The sequence below is a fragment of the Pimephales promelas genome, chromosome 9 (assembly GCF_988280905.1).
Source record: "Pimephales promelas chromosome 9, fPimPro1.hap1.1, whole genome shotgun sequence".
NCBI classification, from domain to species: domain Eukaryota; kingdom Metazoa; phylum Chordata; class Actinopteri; order Cypriniformes; family Leuciscidae; genus Pimephales; species Pimephales promelas.
The window spans coordinates 13,740,264-13,762,430 of NC_142777.1; the positions used below are offsets into that span (position 1 = coordinate 13,740,264).

The 22,167-nt window shown below is 36.8% G+C and overlaps 1 protein-coding gene across 1 annotated transcript in view; it reads left to right on the forward strand.

The window, feature by feature from the left end:
* aff2 (ALF transcription elongation factor 2) overlaps positions 1–17,774 on the forward strand; it is a 293,897-nt gene extending 276,123 nt beyond the window's left edge. Inside the window, exons 16-21 of the mRNA XM_039648817.2 lie at positions 1,396–1,532; positions 1,633–1,704; positions 8,175–8,268; positions 8,513–8,562; positions 10,820–11,037; positions 16,887–17,774. Of these exons, the coding sequence (XP_039504751.2) occupies positions 1,396–1,532; positions 1,633–1,704; positions 8,175–8,268; positions 8,513–8,562; positions 10,820–11,037; positions 16,887–17,008 (693 nt within the window). The 3' untranslated portion in view covers positions 17,009–17,774. The remainder of the gene's footprint in view (positions 1–1,395; positions 1,533–1,632; positions 1,705–8,174; positions 8,269–8,512; positions 8,563–10,819; positions 11,038–16,886) is intronic.
* The last annotated feature ends 4,393 nt before the right edge of the window (positions 17,775–22,167 follow it).

Consider the following 22,167-nt stretch of genomic DNA (forward strand, 5'->3'; position numbering starts at 1 on the left):
TAGAAATATAATATTACTACTACTACTAATAATAATAATAATATATTTGTAATTTTAAAAAGTCAAGCAAAATTTCTAATGATTTTCTAGATTTTTTCCGCTCTAAAAGATTCCTCAGGTTTGTTCAGCTACAAATTGTTCTTTGTGAATACAACATCTAAGGCGTTATGATAGTGTGGGATCCCTGAATCTGATATCTTGGCAGCTAAACACTACTGGTAACATCCTTCAGATCTCTTAAGAATCTCTAGAGTAAAACACATGTGAAATTATGAAGTCTTTTACTCATGAGAATAATCTGTAAAGCCAGAGAGACTCCATTTAACTCTCCCTGCAGCCTAGGAGAAATTAGCACAATCTTTAGCGATTTTTCTTTCCAATGGGAAGTTAGCACTCAGAAAGAGTAGATGAAAAATCCCTGTCACACTGCTCTTAACTACACGGACACATAACCCTTCCGCTACGGAGGGCCATTAGCGAGCTGAGAAAAAGCTCTCTCGGCAGACCTTTTATAATTGAAGACTTTCCAATCTAGGCGAGCGAGAGCCCTTGTGTCTGCCCTTAGCATCCATAAAGCAGGAGCTTTGTTAGAGATTTACCAAACAGAACCCCCAGACCCCCTAATAATTGGATCCAGGCAATTATCTCTGGGAGACATTGTCCATTATCGCAAGTTACATCCTCTCTGTCATAAATCGCTATGACGATGTATAGGCCTAGTCATGAATACAAAGTAAAGGGAATTGATTGCCAGCGTTACATGAGCGTAGTGGCAGCCGTGTAATGAATCCCGGGCACTCACTTCGTATTGAAGGGCTCACTTGAAAACGAATAGACTTGGCTCTAGAGGTGCCGGCGGAGGCAAGTGGTCAGTAAATCTATTTTACGCTCCTATGGAGATGAGATATGCTCTTATTGTTTGTGCTTGTCTGTGTGAGTTGGATGCAATTGGGCTTTTTTTTTTTTTTTCCGGAGACAGGCGTAATGTGGTTTCGGGCTATTGATTCGTTTGTGTTTGAGAAATGTGAGTTCAAGTTAAGCCTTTACGAGGTCGTACCGATAAGTCAGGATGAAAAAACATAATCCCTAAAAGTGGAGAATATCACTCCGCACTACTTTACCGCACAAAATGAACTGCTCCGAATCATAAACTTGTTGTAAAGTTGGAAATATATGCCAATCTGGTGGCCATAAAACTGGACGTTGCAGCAGTATCATAGAGACCGGCATTACATCTTCAGACATAAGAGAATTACCTCAGTTTAATGGCTTTATTTCCTCCTCCGATGATATCTGTTTTCTGTATGCCTTTACGAGCTTAGAAAATTACCTCAGTCTTGACTCTTTTTCATTCACGTAATCATCTCAACCTTAAACGCCACTTTGGCTTCACAGATGGACAAGTTCGGCAAAGCTGTGAATTACGCAGACGGGGCGCTCTCGTTCATCGAATGTGGCAACGCCATGGAACGGGACCCGTTAGAGGCCAAGTCGCCTTACACAATGTACTCAGAAACTGTAGAGCTCATCAGGTCAGTGTTCTCTTCATTTCTTGATCAATCGAAAATAAAAGATGGTCGTCATTATACGTTCCATCCGGTTTGTCTAACTCAAGCACTTTTGCTGTTTAAGGTACGCAATGAGATTAAAGAACTTCACCAGTCATTCCGCCACAATAGCTGAGAAGAAGCTCGCTGTACTGTGGTAAGTTTGCTCTATTTGATCATATATACCGTTCAAAGGTTTGGGATCAGTACGATTATTTTTGGTTTCGTTTTTTTTTTTTTTTTTTTGGAAAAAAAATGAATACTTTTAAAATGAAATTAAAGACAATGAAAGTGACCAAAAAAAGTTTATTTCAAAGAACCTTCAGTTTTCGCAAAAATGTTAAGCAGCACAACTTTTTTTCACCATTGATAATAATGGGAAATGTATATTGAGCCGGAAGGATCATGTGACACTGAAGACTGGAGTGATGGGGCTAACATTTTAAAGTGCATTTCAATTGAAAACAGTCATTTTAAATGATAATATTTCACAGTATAACTGTATTTTTTTTAACCTTGGTGAGCAGGTGAGTAGTGAGCATCTGATTGGCTAGCTCACAGTTTCCAGAAATGTAGGATGCACAAGTTTGTTTACAAGGCTTCTGCAATGAGCACTTTAGAGGAAGACCGACTTGCTTGATTTTTTACAAAGTTTGCGAAGCTCATAGAATCGAACATTAGCAAGTAAACGTGCTGTCCTTGAGAATATCCCTACATTCCGCTTTGCTTCAAGATTTATGCAGGTTATATGAGATCACCCACCCTTAAAGGAGTAGTTTACTTTTTAAAAAAATGCTGATAATTTACTCACCCCCATGTCATCCAAGATATCCATGTCTTTCTTTCTTCAGTCGAAAAGAAATTAAGGTTTTTGATGAAAACATTCCAGGATTTTTCTCCATATAATGGACTTCAATGGGAACCAAACGGTTCAAGATCCAAAAGACAGTTTCAGTACAAACTACAAACTGTTCAAAGGGCTTTAAATGATTTTAGATGATGAATAAGGTTCTTATCAAGCGAAAAAATCGCTCATTTAAAAAAAAAAAAGTTGAAGTTTTATAAGCTCAAATGGTCGACTTGCTCTGTTCTCTGACGCACGTTCGTGACTCTCCTGTTCGAACACATTTATCAAAATAAACACATCTTTTTTTGGTTCATTCAACAAATTCGTCATTTGGTTCATTCAACAAACAAAATGAACGAGTTGACTTGGGAAAAGATTTGTTCATTTTGATGAACGAGTTCGAACAGGAGAGTCACGAACGCGCATCACAGAACAGAGCAAGTTTTGAACAGTTTGCAGTTTGCACTGAAACTTTCTTTTGGACCTTGAACCATTTGGTTCCCATTGAAGTCCATTATATGGAGAAAAATCCTGGAATGTTTTCATCAAAAACCTTAATTTCTTTTCGACTGAAGAGAGAATGACATGGATATCTTGGATGACATGGGGGAGAGTAAATTACCAGCAAAAGTTTTTTTTTTTTTTTTTTTTTCAAATGTGAACTACTCCTTTAAAAGTCACAGAAAAAGATGAATCATGGCCAATCACTTTAAATGTCAATTAAAAGAACCTTTCTTGACAAAGTAGCTAGAATGACCCCCAATGTCCTCAAGACATTATGCCAATAGTCTGGAGATGTCAGATCAAAGCAGTGCCTATCTGATAGAAAACTATTTTATTTAAAGTGTTATGCAGTTAGACACCCAACATGCAGGTCAACAATGCGAATTACATTGATAACCCAACTGATGTAGTTGTTTTGAAGTGGTGTAAGCGTTCGGGCCTTCTAAGGGCGTTAGGGGTGGTATTATAACTCCAACGCCGTTCCCCGCGTACCATCAGAAGCTAAATCCAGCGCTTTGCTCTAGCAGCCAGTTAAATCTCCCCTCAGCCATCACTCGACGACAATCATCCGTATCTGGAAGGAAGCTTTAAAACACTGCTAAAGCGCTTAATCAGCTTAGAGTGGATCATTATTCCTGTATTTCATTAAGCTATTAGAGGATAATGAAAGATTTCCACATGGTGACGGCGGAAACATATTCTCACCCAGATAAAAGCCGCCCGTGCTCTGCCTGCCTGTCACGCCGCGGCGGCTTGTTTATTCTGAATGTCAAGGTTAGTTTTGCGCTTATAGCGGAATGACAGTCATCAGCGCAGATTGGAATTCAGCTGCCAGTCTTTCTGCCGCGTTAATGAAAGCCGTCGAGCAGCCGAAAGGGATTTTTCAAAGGCTGCTGCGTTTATGATTTATAAACCCGGGTCGAGGACATAATACCGTTCGGGTGATATTATATGCCTTTGAGAGAGCTGTGAAAAGATGTTTACTCTCTGGCTTCAGATATATTAGGCCAATAGAGTTTGGCCTGTGACATAGGGAAATGTTTCACGCACAATGAAGACGCTTCAACAATGCCATAAAAAGACCTGAGTGGCTTTAGGGGGGAAAGACACCTTGCTTGTATATTAATGTGACTTCAGTTGTTTGGATGCGTCATAAATGTGAGAACGCTAGTTTTGGTTTCATGGGGCTGTGCATATGTCCCAAGCATCTGGTGTCTCGCAAGCATACTGTGGAAAGGTCAGCCACCCCATGATACTGGCTGCTTTTTTCCTCACTGCTCATACTGATGCACACTGATGCGTATGATAATACTGTTGTTGTTGTTGTTGTTGTTGTCAAAAGATATTGCTATAGGGTTTTTTGGCCCTGTGAATTTTCACAATTGCTAGTATTCAACTACTAAGGCCGTGTGTCCACCAAAGCATTTTTCCACGCGCCTGGCGTATGTTTTCAATTGTTTTCAATGGGAGCGCCGCATTTTTTAAACGCCATGAGCGTACCGAGGCGCTGAGCGTTTTTTTTTCACGCTGAAGCGCCCGGCGTTTTTACTGGTCGCTGGGAGTTGAAAAATGTTCAACTTTGGATAAAATGCAGCGCTCATCACTGTCACTTTTTACCCAGCCGTCCAATCACAGTGGAGGAGGGGCGGGACTAATACCACGCCGACCAACTGTCAACATTCAAATTGCTGCAGATATTCTGTATCATAGCAACGAAACGTCTCAAAGCACGGCGTCTTCAGCAGAGCGTCTAGCGTTTTCAGCTGGCTAAAAACGCTTTGGTGGACACACGGCCTAACGCCCGTTTCACACATACTCCGTTTGCAGTGCGTATGCGGTGAGTGTTGCCGTGCGTATCCGGTACAGGAGCCGCACGCGCTAAAGTGCTTTCACATATGCTGCGTTTGCATTGCATGAGCTGTACCACAAACACTCGCTATTTTTATTTCAAAATCAGAAGTTATGCAGCAATAGCGTGACCAGTGACCAACAGTCCTGTTATCCCAGTCCTGTTTTCACGTCCTTCCTGGCCGTTTTTTATAAAGTGATGTCCTGGTTTAAAAAAAAAAAACGCTGGAAAAGATCAGCTTGCTTTATAGCAAAATATAGGAGATGAGCAGACAAGGAGGATGAGGAGGAAAACAGGATAAAGAGGAAGGAAACTAGTTCGTTTTTGTACGTTTGTGAGAGGTATTTTTGTTCAATTTGAAGGTATTTCTTTTAGTTAATTAATATTGATATATTTATTTTTTCTAATACAGAAGAGACATTATTTTTTAATCATTATTTCATTCATTATTTTTTAAACCAACCTGTCATAATAAAACATGTTGAGTATCCTCTGAGAAGCCTATCTGATTTTGTGTCTTAATACAACAATTTTCTATCCACAGAGGGGGCATAGCCTATTTTAATTGTATTGAAATTAACAAGGCATCTTTGAGTAAAATTCGAGTATCATTTGTTTTCTGGGCCATGTGTCCTGGTTTTTGGTAATCAAAATATGTTCACCATATGCAGTAACTTTTTTAAAAATAAAAGTTTTGCCATGGATTTGCGATTCTCTTTTACAAACTTGAATGGGCGCATGCTCGTTTAAACACGATTTAAACAACGAATGCATACAATTCCATGCATTACTTGTATATTAAGATGTCTTAAAGTAAAAATATGAAACAATTAAATACCTTTATGGAGAGATTACTACATTTTATTGAATTAAATGCATTTATGGTGAAACTACTACATTTCGAGGTCAATCTGAGTTCATTTTGACCACGAACCGTGCGCTGTCACTTTATTTCTGCGTTTGCAGCACAGCAGAAATAGACTCGATACGGAAACGATCTCTGCACTGCTGTATACGCACCGCAACTGGAACGGATCGACGGACTGAATCCGCGTGTAGTGTGAAAGCTCTAACTTGTTAACATGGGTACGGAAAAAAATACGGACCGCATACGCACTGCAAACGGAGTATGTGTGAAACGGGCGTAACTCTGTCCAACTGTGGACTTTTGTTTTGAACATTCACCTGAACACATTTCTACCTTATCTAAAAGTTTGCATTGTTTTCAATAATACTCTATGGTGGAAATAATTTTTTTGGAATGAAACAGCCGACTGCTTTAAAAGCAGAATACAGTTGTCAGTCATTGTACGGTTATGTTCACACACAATTCAGTTTCTTACAGTAGTGACAACCACATTTTATTACCGTATAACTCAAAACCAAACATTTTCAGGACCGTATTCTCAGAAAAGCTGTGCGAACGGATCCAGACCCGACAACTTTAAAAAGTTCGCACTGTCTGTCACGTCATTCAGTGCGATAGAGCCGTGTATTGTGGGTTTTTGTGTCCCATCTGAAGGTTTTAGATCACCCGTCAGTTTTGTGGTCTACACGTGACTTTCCACACGGATATAATAGCTGCTGTCGGTTAATGAAGATTTAACGGATGAACTTGTCGTGTTTAAAAGTAATAAGACTTTTCAATTCTATGGACGTCGCCATCTTTGTAATATTTGGCCCTGTCGCTATGGGTACAGGTAGAAAGCCCGTGCTTGATTCCCATTGGAAGTTCAAACAGTATTCGAGACACTACTGTAAGTGACTGTTTGAACGGGACAATGGCTGGGTTTCAGTCACGTGATTATAATGCCGTGTGAAATTCAGATGGAGGGCAGGGAGTGAAGAGCGCAATGGACAAGATGGAGGAAAGTACATACTGTACTACTTTACACGCTATTACAAGAGAAAGATGTAAACAAAAAATCAAACATATGTTGGACGTGATCCTTACGTTATGAAGAGGAGTGATTATTCAACAAGATTTTCCAGCCATCGAGGCGGTAGATATCAGCAACTACCTCGTCTTGCAGACATACTTTGACTTTACAAAGTTCGGAAACATTACACATTACACAAACATAGCCACTTAAGTTGTATTAACTCACCTTTGACGAAGTGATCACTGCACATGGGCATTTTCCCATTCGGCTCCTCCCGACCGCACACGTAGGTTTGCATAACGACGCAAATCTTAGGCATTTTTAGTTTGTTAGTTCTTTCTAAATAGAGCAAATCACTTCCTGCCCTCCATTTGCATTTCGCGCCATGGCAACACAGTGGCGTGATGTCATATGAAAACAAGCTAATCGAGACTCCTGTATACAAACCCAAGAACTGACGGTGTGAACGTAGCCTTTGTCTTGCTAAAGTGAATTTCATGCATCCTATTAACAATGATTTCACATTTTTTGTAGGATTTGACAAAATTACTGCTTGTTTAATTCATTTAATTCAATATTAATTATCTCTTTCACTTCACGTTTTGTTTAATATATCATCTCAAGCTATTCATTTACAGTGTAGTTAATATACTGTATAAAATTGTTGGTCATAATGGCACACTTGTAGGAACATCATTTTATATATCCTGTGTATACATACAGTATACTGTGTGTGTGTATATATATATATATATATATATATATATATATTAGGGCTGTGCAAAAATTAATTGCGATGAATCGCTTCCAAAATAAAAGTCTGTGTTTACATAATATATTTGTGTGTGCTGTATATAATAATTTTGTATATATAAATACACACACATGCATGTATATATTTAAGAATTATTTGCGCTTAAATTCTGTATATGTATATAAATACATAATCTATATTATATAAATATAAATATTTTAGATATGAATAACACATTTTCTTTAATATATACATGCATGTGTGTGTATTTATATATACAAAATAATTATATACAGCACACACAAATATATTATGTAAACACAGACTTTTATTTTGGATGTGATTAATCGTAATTAATTTTTGCACAGCCCTGTTATATATATATATATATATATATATATATATATATATATGAGGGTTGAAGTTCATGTCACTTTTTTGATTATAATATTTTTAGAAATGCAATCAAATTTTTCTATGATGGACTTTTATATTTTATATTGAATAAAACTATCAAATCAACACATAAAAGCTTTAAAAAAATGCATAAATAATGAATAATGTCATGGTTAAAAATGTCCGGTTTTATCGTAATCTTAATATAACAAAAAGTTTGTTTAAAAAAATAAATAAATAAATCATTGGGATATAAAAGTGCACAAAGCTAAAGAAAAACCCATGCATTGCCTTGATGAAGCTACATTAGTATTCATAACAGCGTCTTTCAATATCCCTAGAATACGTTAGGCAGGATCTTAATGGCACATAATGATTATTTTCTCTTTTTCAGCAATCGATGTTTGTCACTTCTGTACTTGCGAATGTTCAAGTTGAAGAAAGATCATGCAATGAAGTATTCACGCTCACTAATGGAGTATTTCAAGGTAACACCCCATGCCTTTGTTTCTCGCAAATAAGCAAACGAGCCAGAGATCTTGGTTTTGGCCGCGTATTTATTTGAATAGCATGTTCTCATGTATTATGCATGCCAGTATTACATATACACTGTCCAATTGTAAAGTGATTATGCAAAATTTGCACGAGACGTACCATCCTTTTGCATTTTTCTGATTATGTGCTGTCTGTTTATAAATTATGTCCTCAACCCACGTTTTCTTGTTCCCTCAGAATTCTGCGAAAAGTTCCCAAGCACCTTCACCGTGGGGAGCCAATGGAAAGTACGTGCATTTTTTCCTCTCCTTTTCCTTTTGTATTTCTGCCAGCTTATGAAAAGATTCCATCTTGCTTGAGAACAGCCTGAAACGTCCTCCCGCTGCCAAGTACTATAGTGAGAGTTATGAAACCTCAGTCATGGTTTATTGACATCAATGAAAGGACATGAAGAGATGAACTCTGGGAAAGCAGCATCGCTTCCATGTCAGCTCCATGGCAACTGAGTACCAATGGGGTGAGCTGGTGCGAAAGGCGCTGTGTTTGACTTTGTGTGTGTGTCTGATCTGGCCTTTAGCAGGACACTACCCAGGCCCGCTGTTCGCCTGCCAACCTGCCTGTCAAAAGCTATTAGCCTCACCGGTCCGGCCAGCAATAAAGAGTGTGATCAACACATCCGTCCTCAACCTCCTCCTTTACCATCATGAATCTTTTTGCCTTTTTTTTTTCTCGCCTCCGAGGGAGTTTATTTATTTTAGCCGAGCCCTGAAACCCGTTGCGGTGACAGGGCGCATAATTTAGCCGGCCGAGGGCTTGAGTGTGTTTTCATTTTTCAGTGGACTACAGGCCACTGAACCAGATTATTTGGGGTTGAAGGACTAAAGAGGCCAGTGAATATGTGTGCTGATGGGACGGCCGTGTCTGCAGGTCACTGTTGAGGATGTACTGAGATACTGATAAAAGGGTTGTTGGGTAACTATAAAGAATCTTATAGCTGGCGGTAGTGGTACTACCCATGTGAATTAGAAGTGTGATTTATTGAATTGAATGTGCACTTGAAGCGTACTTCAAATCTTTAAAGCCTGTTTTTGAAAATCTATACTTGCAGATAATATAATATTAATGAAATAAAACACAAAAAGTATATGATCAGAAAGTTAAGCAGTTTTGAACTTTTTATGTTATACAAGATCCAGCTTGTTGTTTAAAGTTGGTTTGATCTAATTTAAGTTGAAATGACTTAAATATCCAATATTGTACTTAAAGGGATACTCCACTTTTTTTGGAAATAGGCTCATTTTACCACTCCCCCAGAGTTAAACAGTTCAGTTTTACGGTTTTCAAATGTATTCAGCCGCTTTTTTTGATATTTAGAAGACTATCAGTAACCAGTATATTTTTTTCCTACTATGGAAGTCAATGAGACCAGAAACTGTCTGGTTACTGATATTCTTCTAAATATCAAAAATCGGCTGAATAAAATCGAAAACGGTAAAACTCAGCTGTTTAACTCTGGGGGAGTGGTAAAATGAGCCTATTTCCAAAAAAAAAAAGTGGAGTATCCCTTTAAAAATGTTAGGCAGAAATTTTTTTATTTATTTTGTTTTATATTTTTTTACAATGAATGCCATTTAAGAGAGCACATTTTTTTTACTATTTCTTAACAAACTTAACTAAACTTTTTTTAAAAAAAAGTGTTACTTTAAAGTACATAAATCATTTTTTTAATGAACAATGACTTTAATGACTAACATACTAGCACATTTGGTAACACTACACAATAAGGTTCATTAGTTAACTACATTAGTTAGCATGAATTAATAGTGAACTGCACTTATGCAGCATTTATTAATCTTTGTTAATGTTAATTTCAGCATTTACTAATTATTCAAGTCTTGTTAACATTAGCTAATGCACTGTGAACTAACATGAACGAACCATGAACAGCTGTGTTTTTATTAACTAATGTTAACAAAGATTAACAAATACAGTAAGTAGTGCCCATGGTTAGTTCATGTTAGTTAAAACATGACAAATTAACCTTATTGTAAAGTGTTACCGCACATGTAAAGTGCTTTATTATCAAGTCTGTTATTGAAATTTAATATACTAAATTGCAACTTCATCATTACAAATGCGTAATTACAAATACGTGACACTAGTTTCATTAGAAAGCCACAGCCAATCAAAACATATTAGAGTAATATAGAGTAAAGTGGCGCAGGATATTTATCCAATGAGAATTCACTACCAACACTCTTATAATTAAAGGATCTTTATCAGCATCTATATGGTTCCATGACGAATGTTTCATATTTATGGAACCAATCTATTATTAGGGGAGCACAAAATAGTTCTTCTATGGCATTGCTACAGAAACCCTTTTGGAACCTTTATTTTTAAGAATGAAACATTAAAATTTACAGAAACTGAGCAGTGAACTTTGAAGGATAGGAATGATCCGTTTTGAATTTGAAATAATGCTGGTATACAGCAAATTGGATTTTCCAAAATTCTCATTGGTCAATGTTTCATCTGTACCAGGAGCACAGGTACCCCGTCTCCGATGTCCCTGAGTCCATCTCCTGTCAGTTCGGTCAGTAGCGGCACTGGAGTGATGGGCTCTTCCTCTGCCTCTGGAAGTGTGGCCATTCCCCAACGCATCCACCACATGGCAGCCAGCCATGTCAACATCACCAACAACATCCTGCGCAGCTACGAACACTGGGAAACCTCTGACAAGCTGGCCCAGGAAAGTCAAGGTAGGATGGGTTTTGAGTTATATTTCAGGTTTTATTGTTCAGCAAACAGCTTGTACAGACATTTGTTTTTGAGAGAGTGAAAGAGCGATAAATACTGATACTGGTATGCAGTGATTTTGTTGGGATATAACATTAAGAAAAGGCCATAAAGGAAGTGTTCTGCGTAAAGCCCTTATATTCGTTTGGGTCACATGATGTCACTGTAGCTCTGCGCCGCCATCTTTAAGACCGACAGTCTCGGTAAGGAGTGCAATATGTTGCACAAACAGCCGAAAGAGGAACCCTGAACTGGTATTTTATTTCATACCAAAAGAAAAGGATAGAAGAAAGAAGTGGTTAGCTGAAGAGAAGAGAAGAGCTGTATGTCTCATTTTTCTGTGCGCACACACCCGACCCGAAGCATGCAGCCGTATTCCCCTATACAGTGCGCGAGAAATGAATCGAGCTCTGTTTCGTGTCTGAATGGACAACTACACACTACTTTATGTTTAAATGTCCGTTTTGGGGAGTATTCAAGTATAATAAATCGGTTATATCTTTAACAGAGTTGTCATAAAGTCTCTTTGGTAGAGAGAGAGAAGGAGAGAGAGAGACGAGGAAAACAAAGCATGCAAATTAAATTACTGACCGGAAAAATTATCGAGCAAATTTTTTTTTATCGTGCGATTAAATAATTTATTGACTATCGCGACAGGTCTAATCCAGATTAATGACAGCTAGCTGTGAGCCTTCCGTCGTAACTAACAGCTGTCAAGCTGCAGCTGTTAGCCACTTAACTAGCTAACAACGCTACCTCAGAGCAAACAACCACCAAAATCATGCATTTTTTTATAATACCTATTACATTATATATATATATATATATATATATATATATATATATATATATACTGTATATACTGTGTATATATATATATATATATATATATATATATATATGTATCTGGTATCTCTGTCTCTCTCTCATTCAAATGGGCAGTTTGGGCGGCCATTTTGGGAGTGCCGAAGTTATCACATCACTTTGTAGGCCAAAACGCGGAAGTGAGTTAGCATTTTAGCACTCCCGGTTCCCTCGCTCTAAAGTCTTTGGGATTTTTGAATGGGTGTTTGCTAAATCGCCTGAAATAAGGTCTGTGGTGAATAAAGCCTCTAAATATTTTCACGTTTTGATCTACAGTATGACATAAAACACACCAGTTATAACCTGCTTGTGTTAAAAGACCTTTTTGTGTCTGTTTGTGTGTTTTTTTTTTGTTTTTTTTTTGTTTTTTTTTTACTTTATATAGGTTTAATGCCCCGAGGATGGTTTTGTGACCGAAAGCTGCTTGGGCTATTAAATTTGCTTAACCCTCTGGTGCTCTTCGGTCATTTCTGACCGAAAATTTTTTATTTTTTTGAAAATGTTTTGAAATTTTAAAAATCCCAGCTTCATCGGAATGTTACGAAACTTGGTGACTTTTATGGCATTGGGTATGTGAACACACAAAAAAAAAATTGAGGTCATGATCCGAGCAGGCTAAGAAAAAATAGTCACACTTGTGCTCTTCGGTCAAAAATGACCGACCATAGGAAATGAATGGGAAATTGACAGAAACACTAAAACTTTGAGAATTTTTGTGTGTACAATCTACAAATCGGCCACGATGCAGAAAAAAAGTGCTCAGCATTGAAGGGGTGACACTCTAAAACATCAAGACTGCAAAACAGACATACTCACCTCTACACATACACAAAAACACCAATAAATTGTGATTAAAGAAATCTGTTTTGAATATTTAAAAATCACAGCTTCTTCAGAAAATTACGAAACTTGGTTACTTTTATGGCATTGGATATGTGAACACAAAAAAAAATTGAGTTCAATACAATACAAATACTTTATGTAAGTTTCAAAATGTATAAATTTTGGATTAACTTGTAAATATTATATCTTGATAGACAAAACATGTAAGGGCCACAACACAGATGTTATTTTTGCAATTTTCCAAAAGTCTATGGGGAAAATGCATAGCTTTTCGATCGAGGGAACCCATGCGCCGCTAACTTCCGAGTTGTCCTAGAAAGTGACGTCATCACTTCGGCACTCTATAAGGAGAGTGGCGTGTTTTATGCAAATCACTAACCTCATGCACGCACATGCTCATTTAAAATCCTCCACATTCATTAACATTAGAACGAGGTTAAGGACAAAAAAAAAAAAACGTTTAATCTGAGATTTTTTTTAAGTTTTCCTGTATGTACGATTGCGAAATAATTAACCCAATCATTAGTGAAAAAGACCCATTCTTTTAAAGGGATACTCTACTTTTTTTTGGAAATTACTTTGGAAATTTGGCTCAATTTACCTCTCCCCCAGAGTTAAACCGTTATAAGTTATACCGTTTTCGAATGTATTCAGCCGATTTTCTGATATTTAGAAGAATATCAGTAACCAGACAGTTTGTGGTCTCGTTGACCATCCTACTATGAGACTATTTCCAAAAAAAGTGGAGTATCCCTTTAAGCTGTTTCCAGAAAAATACTGAGAAGAGCAATGGGTTTATTTTTTCGCTTTAGTCGAGAGACAATTCGTCATTCGCCTACCATTTTTAGGGCTTTTATATCTTGCATTATAAAACAATCATTGAAGTGAAGAATCACTTTCCAAAATTCTCCTAAAATCTCTCCCTCGCGGATAAATCTCATTTCGTCTTCGCTGTCGTAAACTGTATCGCTGCATTATATAAGAGATTCACCTCTCACACTTGCAGTGACTCAACGTTTCGATATGGACCACCAGAGAAATGAAAAAGCGACTATGCTAATTGCATTTGAGATCTGATGTTGCTTGTCATTTCCTCTCTTTCGTTCTCTCTCTCTGTCCTCTGGAGGAGACTAATTAAAACCCTCTGAGACCCCGCGTGTTGTACGAGGTCTCCCCCGCCTCAGAAATCAGCCGTAATAAACTCTCTCTCTCAACATCCCCTCCTCAGTGTCTTTCCTAGAAAGGAACGCAGTTAAAGGCTTGGGGTACGAGCTTTGGTCAGAATGATAGCGGGATTGGCTCATTATGACAGAAGCAGGTCCTCAGGCGCGTACATGACTCTTTAGTCTGTTGTTGTCATCTGTTTGCTAATTGCTGCAGTCATTAGTAGGTGGCAGTGATGTCATCAGATACTCACGTTATCTTCAGGCTAAACTCACAGTAAGAAGATTCACAGTGATGTTTCTCTTTGATTTTCAGTGCCCGGGAAAATTTAATTAAAGATAAATGGATCTCTTTTTTTTTATTGATTTTTCTGTGTTCAGTGAAGAATGAATTATTATTTTTAATTATCATCTTTATTGTAGTTTTTGTTGTTGTTGTTGTCGTTTATCATAGCTCCATGAAAACGAGTGGCTGAAAGGGTTAAAAAAGACATCTCTTAACTCTTCCCCCACCAACGTTTTTTATTTTTATTTATTTTTTTTGATTTTTTTTTTTATGTTGCCAACAGCACCAGCATTTTTTTAGCCTAGATCCCAACCTGAACACCGCCCACAACATTTTTTTGGTCTGGAAGTTCGGTCTGGATTCGATCCATTGATCTATTCAGAATTAGTCGGGCCAATCAAATTGCCAGGGCGGGCTTTATACGATGATGGACAGATGATCTGCAGTTACGTAATCATCACGTTATCAAAGAGTGCTTGGGTTGAACTGGTTTCCCTCAAAGATGACTTGAATTGAGATGTATAGATTACGCTATCACATCTGTTGTAAAAGAAGTCAACAGCGCATTCATTTTAAAAGACAAACAGAGAACTACAATCAAGTCATTTGTGGATCGGAAAGATGTGTTTGCCAAAAGTTTATTTTATCAGCTGGCTCTGACGGTCGCTAAGAAGATGGGACGTAATGAAAACCCTGTGGTCGTTGTGGTTTCTCATTTGGTCGCACTCATGGAGGACCAAGTAAAAGAAGCAACACTCGTTATTTTACTACTTGTTCCAGCGTGCGTTTATTTGAGTTCTGTTGACAACTTTGCGTAGCTCATACATTTTTTTTAAACATACTGTGTTGTTCTGATTGGTTGTAGGTCTATCCAATTAAGTGCAGAGTTGTTGTTTTTTTTTTTTTTTTTTTTTTTTTCCTGGTTCGATTAAAGGGATAGTTCACTTTGAAATTAATTTTTGATATGTTTTAGCTTACCTCAAGGGCATCCAAGATGTAGGTGTCTTTGTTTCCACAGTATTTTCAATTTTGACATTTTTCAGTCAAACCGTTGTTGTCTATCAGTCATACACTGGGGGTCCACCAAAAAGCATGCACAGAGAAGTCCAAATTAAACATGATTTAATGACTCGGAAATGTAAGTACACATTGATGGCCTAAGACACGAAACGAGCGGTTTGTGTGAGAAAACGAACAATATTTAAACGAACATGATATCAAAAGAGAGAACAGACCCTTAGAGAGAACAGCTTTTAAACACACACACACACAGGAAAAAAACATTATGATAGCTATCATGAATTATTTTTTATCAACACTTGAATCTGGGTAAGATTCATAAAAAAAGAAACATTTTCTACACAAAGCAACAAAAAAATTGATTTTCTTCTGAAAGACTACAAATGGATGACTACAACTTCACTACAAGACTACTGTTTTTATCACTTGCTTATCTTTTTCGCCTGTAAAAGTGATCAGTTGACTCAAAATTATTAAGTAAATAAACTTAATCGAACAAAATAAGTAATGTGAAATAGTTCAGTTCACATAACTTATTTTTTTTTTTGAATTAAGCATTAAAGTTTGTTTACCTAATAATTTTAAGGCATTGGGTTTACAAAAAAAAATGTCAGTAAATGAACTTTTTTTTACATTGTAGAGAGATTCTCGCTTCTTTCAGAAGATGTGTAATAGCGCCCCCTACCGTGTAACAGGGAAAACATGGTTTAAACAGAAAAATCCTGCAATTTGGGGAAAAGTTGTGTCATAAATTACAATAAGTATAAAAAAATATATAAGATAAAATACTTAATGGAATCATACAAAATCATACAATTATTAGAAAAAAAAAGTAAGCACCCCTAAACATACCCGTCAGTGGGGTGTAGGAAGACCGTACGAAAATGCTTAAAATACATTGTACAAATTCACATGAATTAGCCACTAAAATGTAAAATAGTTATGAATTGCCATGACATTGTTCTGGGGATGTTCTTAAATGCAATTCTTGAAATAGTTTTTAGTAGTCATGTATTCTAGTCACAAATGTCGTCGTCTCCTATTTTACTGTGGCACTATGACAGCTGGCTTCAGTGTGAGCAGTCTGATAGGCTCTTTGGCTTCACTCCAAAGCAGACTTCACATCTTGTGTCCCTAAAATGAAAATTGTTCCAAAACTGTATGAATTTCTTTCTTCTGCTGAACACAAAATAAGATATATTGAAGAATGTCTCTGACCAAATTGATGGCAGGCATTGACTTCCATCGTGGAAAAAAGTACTCTTCCACATAACAGAGAAATTTAAACAGGTTTGGAGCAATTTTTTTTAAATGTGCTTTATAAATAAACTGAAACTGAAACTTAAGAGTGACTAAATTACATAATTTTTGGGTGAAATATCCTTTTAAGAAGTCTTCAAATATAGTCGTAAGAATTTTTTTTTTGTCTGAATACAGGGCTACGTTTGAATGCCGTCAATGGACCCACGGCTCCTCGCCAGCAAGCTGCATCTGCTTTGTTGTTGGTTTATGCTGTCAGTGCCACACTTAAAATGGCACTTAACTTGTCCAAAAGATCATCAACAGCTGTTATATATAATTTACCAGAGTTTCAAACTTCCCATGTTGACGACCATCTCTCTCTCTCTTCTGCCAGAGTTCTTTGTGGAGCTGGACTCAGTAATGGAACCGTTGACACAGCACAGCAGCATGACAGAACTGGTGCGCTACATACGCCAAGGATTGCACTGGCTTCGGCTGGAGGCCCATTTGTTATAGTGCTGGCACTTCCACTGTGCTCTTCCTCTCTCTCTCTCTCTCTCTCTTTCTTTCTCTCTCCCACTCTCTTCCCCACCGTTCATCACTACCTCCACCATGCCATCTACAACCCTCCAGAACCCTGAGGGAAGTCGGCAGTTAACCACTAGCGAGCCTCAGAACTGTGAGTTATTCCCTGGAGGGTGCCATGTCCTCGTTCCAGCTTGATTCCTGTAAGAGTGCATCAGGAAAGTCTTGGGATGTCTGATCTGGAAGGACGGAGCGCTTCTGCTTCAAATTACAGCACTATGGGAGGCCAAATTTATTCATCTGTTACAAGAATGGAATTTGTGGCTGTGTAGCAGCAACTTACTAATGTTGTTGAATGGAAATTCAACTAGTGACCTCTGTGTGGCAAATCAGATTTGCTATGTAAGGCAGGTTAGGCCAGAAACACACTTTACGCAAGTACACAAAGGCAGGCGTGAATTCTTGATCAATATTGCAAGTGCTCGATACTGCTGAATATTTGTAATGTGTGATACTCTGCCAGTATCAACACTCAGCACGTAAGGGCCGCTAGATTTACCTTTCAATATCGGCATTTCTTATCTATTATTTAGTCAAAAATACATAAATGGCTTGAATACACCTCTGAACATGTTTTTATGTTTATGTTTTATGTATGTTTAGATTGAAATAATTTGGACTTTTTTGTGGACCGTAAAGTCAGAAATGTCAGTTATAAGTTATTAGTAATAAGAATTAAATCATTTAAAAGAACTTGGTTTGGCATTTTATATATATATATATATATATATATATATATATATATATATATATATATATATATATACACACACTACTTTTCAACAGTTTGTTTGTTTGATTTTTTTTTACTTTTATTTAGCAAAGACATATTAAATTTTACATATATATATATATATATATATATATATACACACACTAATTTTACTTTTATAGCCTATATATACACACTACTTTTCAAAAGTTTGTTTGATTTTTTTTTTTACTTTTCTTTAGGAAAGACATTAAATTATATATAATATATATATATATATATATATATATATATATATATATATATATATATATGAATATATACATAAATAATGTTACAAACTATTTCAAATAAATCCTCTTGTTTTGAACTTTCTATTCAGCAAGCGGTAATAGAAATCCAGAAAAAAAAATACTCATGGTTTCCACAAAAATATTTAAACATTGAAAATAATTAGAAATGTTTTTTTTTTTTTTTTTTTTTTTTTTTTGAGCAGCAAATTATCATATTTGAATGATTTCTGCAGGATCATGTGACACTGAAGCCTGGAGTAAGGATGCTGAAAATTCAGCTTTGCGTCACAGGAATAGATGACATTTTAAACTATATTCAAATACAAAACAGTTATTTTAAATTTTAACAACTTTTTTACAATATTACCGTATTTTTGATCAAATACATGCAGCCTCATTCAGCATACGAGAATTCCTTCGAAAACATTGGACCCCAAACTTTTTAAATGTAGTGTGTATATATATATATATATATATATATATATATATATATATATATATATATATAAAAACTGCTTCACTGCTTAATAATTTTTGGAAAAAAAAAAAAACATTTAGTAGAAAAAAAAAAACTTAAAACAGGAAATGACATCAAAGAGAAACCCCTCTTGACTGTGTGACTCAGGTTGCTGGCTACTTGCTTAACTAGCTCTTGAAACTGTTTCTTTAAGTTGAACTGAAACAGAAGTGTCCAATCCTGGTGCTGCAGTGCCTTGGGAACAGGACTGGACATGTCTGGTTCACTCTCAGAGCCGCCATGGCATCGCTGAGAACACACACATTATTGCGCTCCGACACCTTTTAGAACACGACGCACGAAATCCAGCTTGTGTACTTGCGTAGAGTATATTTCAGGCCTTAGCACTGCAAGATTGAGATACACAAGAATTAGGGTACAGATAAATGAGCTGTTAAAACTCCATTCATCTCAAACGTATAGATTCACCCCATCTGGAGATTCGCACGCATCCATTTGAAATTGTGCTTATCTGTCAAGGCTTTTTTTTTTTTTCTGTAAGGGACGGGTGCAGTAGTCATGTATTCTCTCAAATGTCCCCGTCTCCTATTTTACTGTGGCACTATGACAGCTGGCGTCAGTGTGAGCAGTCTGATAGGCTCTTTGGCTTCACTCCAAAGCTGCGTTCTCGGAGACAGACTTCACGTCTTGTGTTCGCAGCGTCAGAGTCTGATTGTATCCGTGCAATTAACTTATACATATGCACATATGACCGATTGATATCTCTGAGGGGGGGATATCAGAGAATCTTAAAGATTTTTGGTTTGTTTGTTTTATCTCAATATGTACCATAATGACTGTGTTGTATATGACAGCTATTTTAACTGTTTGGTGTTTGTTCAATCTTGCATGTTAATGCAGAGAGGTAGAGGTACAGTAGAAATGAGAGACATCAACGTATTTCATGAGCACTATGAAGAATCTATGTGTTTCGTCTAGTTTTTTGTCATTTTTTTTTTCCCTCCAGCCTCGTTAGGGCTGGCTTGATGACGTTTAACATTAAGTTATTATCTATAGAGAGTTTAATAATGCTTGTACTTGAACATTACATTTTTCTATCTCCAGAGACGCTCCCAAACAAGCTAGGTCCGAATTTTGAGGCCTAAACAATTGCATCATGTGATCAAATCACAAATCTTTTTTAATCAAATGTTAATTTTACCATGCATAAACTCTTTACTGATGAATTTAATGTTAGATATGATACGGAATTGTTGATAACCTATCAGTGAGAGTCAAACTGTTTCTTCTTGCTGGTGTGTTCATAGGTGTTTGTGTGTGTGTGTGTGTGTGTGTGTGCGCGCGCGTCAGATTTTCATTGGCAGGGTTCATTGTATTGTAAAGCTTCATATATCTGTCAGTCTATCACGTGAATGTCAGAATATGAGCGAGAGACGGGATGTATGTGTGAAATAGACATTTCACTAAGATTATTCAAAAGTGCCTGCGTATCCAATGGAAATTTATTAGAGTCTATATTTAAGGATGACAATGGATCTGAATGATTTTCCATACCATATTGGTATATCCAATTTTTCTGTTTTCATAACATGATTATTTATTTATTTTCTTTGTAAAATGGCGGTTGTGGTACCTGTTTTTCGCTTTAATGTTCAAGTACATTTCAAATGTTTGCTTTCTGCTCTGATGATGATAGGAAATGACTTAAAAGTGAATGACGTCTGGGTGCATCTGAGTGCACCTTTACATATTGTACAGCTAAATATAAGTTTCTCATTACCTCCTTCATGGGCAATGTTCACACAACATAGCGAGAAATTTGTACTGTCCGTGCAATACTCACTGTAGCACACGAATAGCAATACATCAGGATTCAATATTATAAAACATCTAACGACGAACCGAAAGAATTGTTTCCCAAATCAATTACAGAGCAAAAGCACGTTTTTGTTGGAAGCCTCTATTCACTTCATGGACTTCTTTTGATGCAAGGCAAAGAAATATCATTATGCAAATAGTGAAATGATCCTTCCCTTGAACAATATTACCAGCTGTTTTTTTACGTACATGGAGTCGGTTTCTAAAAATTGTGTGGTTTCTGCAGCATCTGTTGCTGTGCTTGTTTGAGTTATGCCAGTCTGGCAAAGAAATCTGTGTCCCTCTGGCAGTTGATCAGAAACCAGCAGCTCTGACTCACTCTAGCAGTGAAGTAAACAACCTGCTCTGCCTATTAGATGCACCTCTAATGCCTCCAGTTTGTCTTGCAATGAAAAACAGAACAGTCGTGTTCTTTCTAGTGCTTTTTTTTTTCATGCTTTATGTGCCGTTCTTGAAGTGGGAAAATATTTGGTCCGATAGACTAGTACATTCACTGTTGCTTTAAAAATGATTAAAGGGATACTTCAGGATTTAGCATTAAGTTTTAGTAGAAAACCTGTAGTATTTTCAAATTACCATGCTTTCCACCCTCATATCCCCCTGAGACGAGATATTTATGTATTTTTGGTCTGGAAAAAATAGTCATTTTGTGTCATCGGTGGATTTTTTTGGCCAGGGGTTAAAGACTTCAGTCAGTCAGGTCTGTCCCGCATGTTTTCAACCCGCCCATAGAGGGTGGGATCTCACTCACAGAATGTACACCCAGTGTCGGACATCTTTTTTTGGAAGCTAAGCTAGCAGGCTCTTGTTCTGTGGGGAAAGCTGAGTAGTACCATCCTCTTTTTCATTGATATGTCCGGTCGTCGATGTCCGGGATTCAGCTTTTGCTTTCTGCAGTCGCCATGCATTGTTTACATGTACAGCTTTTGTTTCAATCTAACTGAATTCATTCTGATTGGTGAATCTCAATGTACACTCTCAGAAAAAAAGGTACAAAAGCTGTCACTGGGGCTGTACCCTTTCAAAATGTAACCTTTTGTACCTAAAGGCTGCATATTGGTACCTTAATGGTATATATTAGCACCTAAAATGTACATATTAGCACCTAAAATGTACATATTAGCACCTAAAACATACATATTAGCACCTAAAATGTACATATTAGCACCTAAAATGTACATATTAGCACCTAAAATGTACATTTTAGCACCTGAAATGTAAATATTAGCACCTAAAATGTACATATTAGCACCTAAAATGTACACATTAGCGCCTAAAATGTACATATTAGCACCTAAAATGTACATTTTATCACCTTAAATGTACATATTCGCACCTGAAATGTACATATTAGGGCCTAAAATGTACATATTAGCACCTAAAATGTAAATTTTATCACCTGAAATGTACATATTCGCACCTAACATGTGCATATTAGCGCACAAAATGTACCTATTAGCACCTAAAATATACATATTAGCGCCTAAAATGTACATATTAGCACCTAAAATGTACATTTTAGCACCTGAAATGTACATATTCGCTCCTAAAATGTGCATATTAGCGCACAAAATGTACCTATTAGCACCTAAAATATACATATTAGCGCCTAAAATGTACATATTAGCACCTGAAATGTACATATTAACACCTAAAATGTACATATTCACACTTAAAATGTACATATTAGCACCTGAAATGTACATATCCACACCAAAAATGTACATAT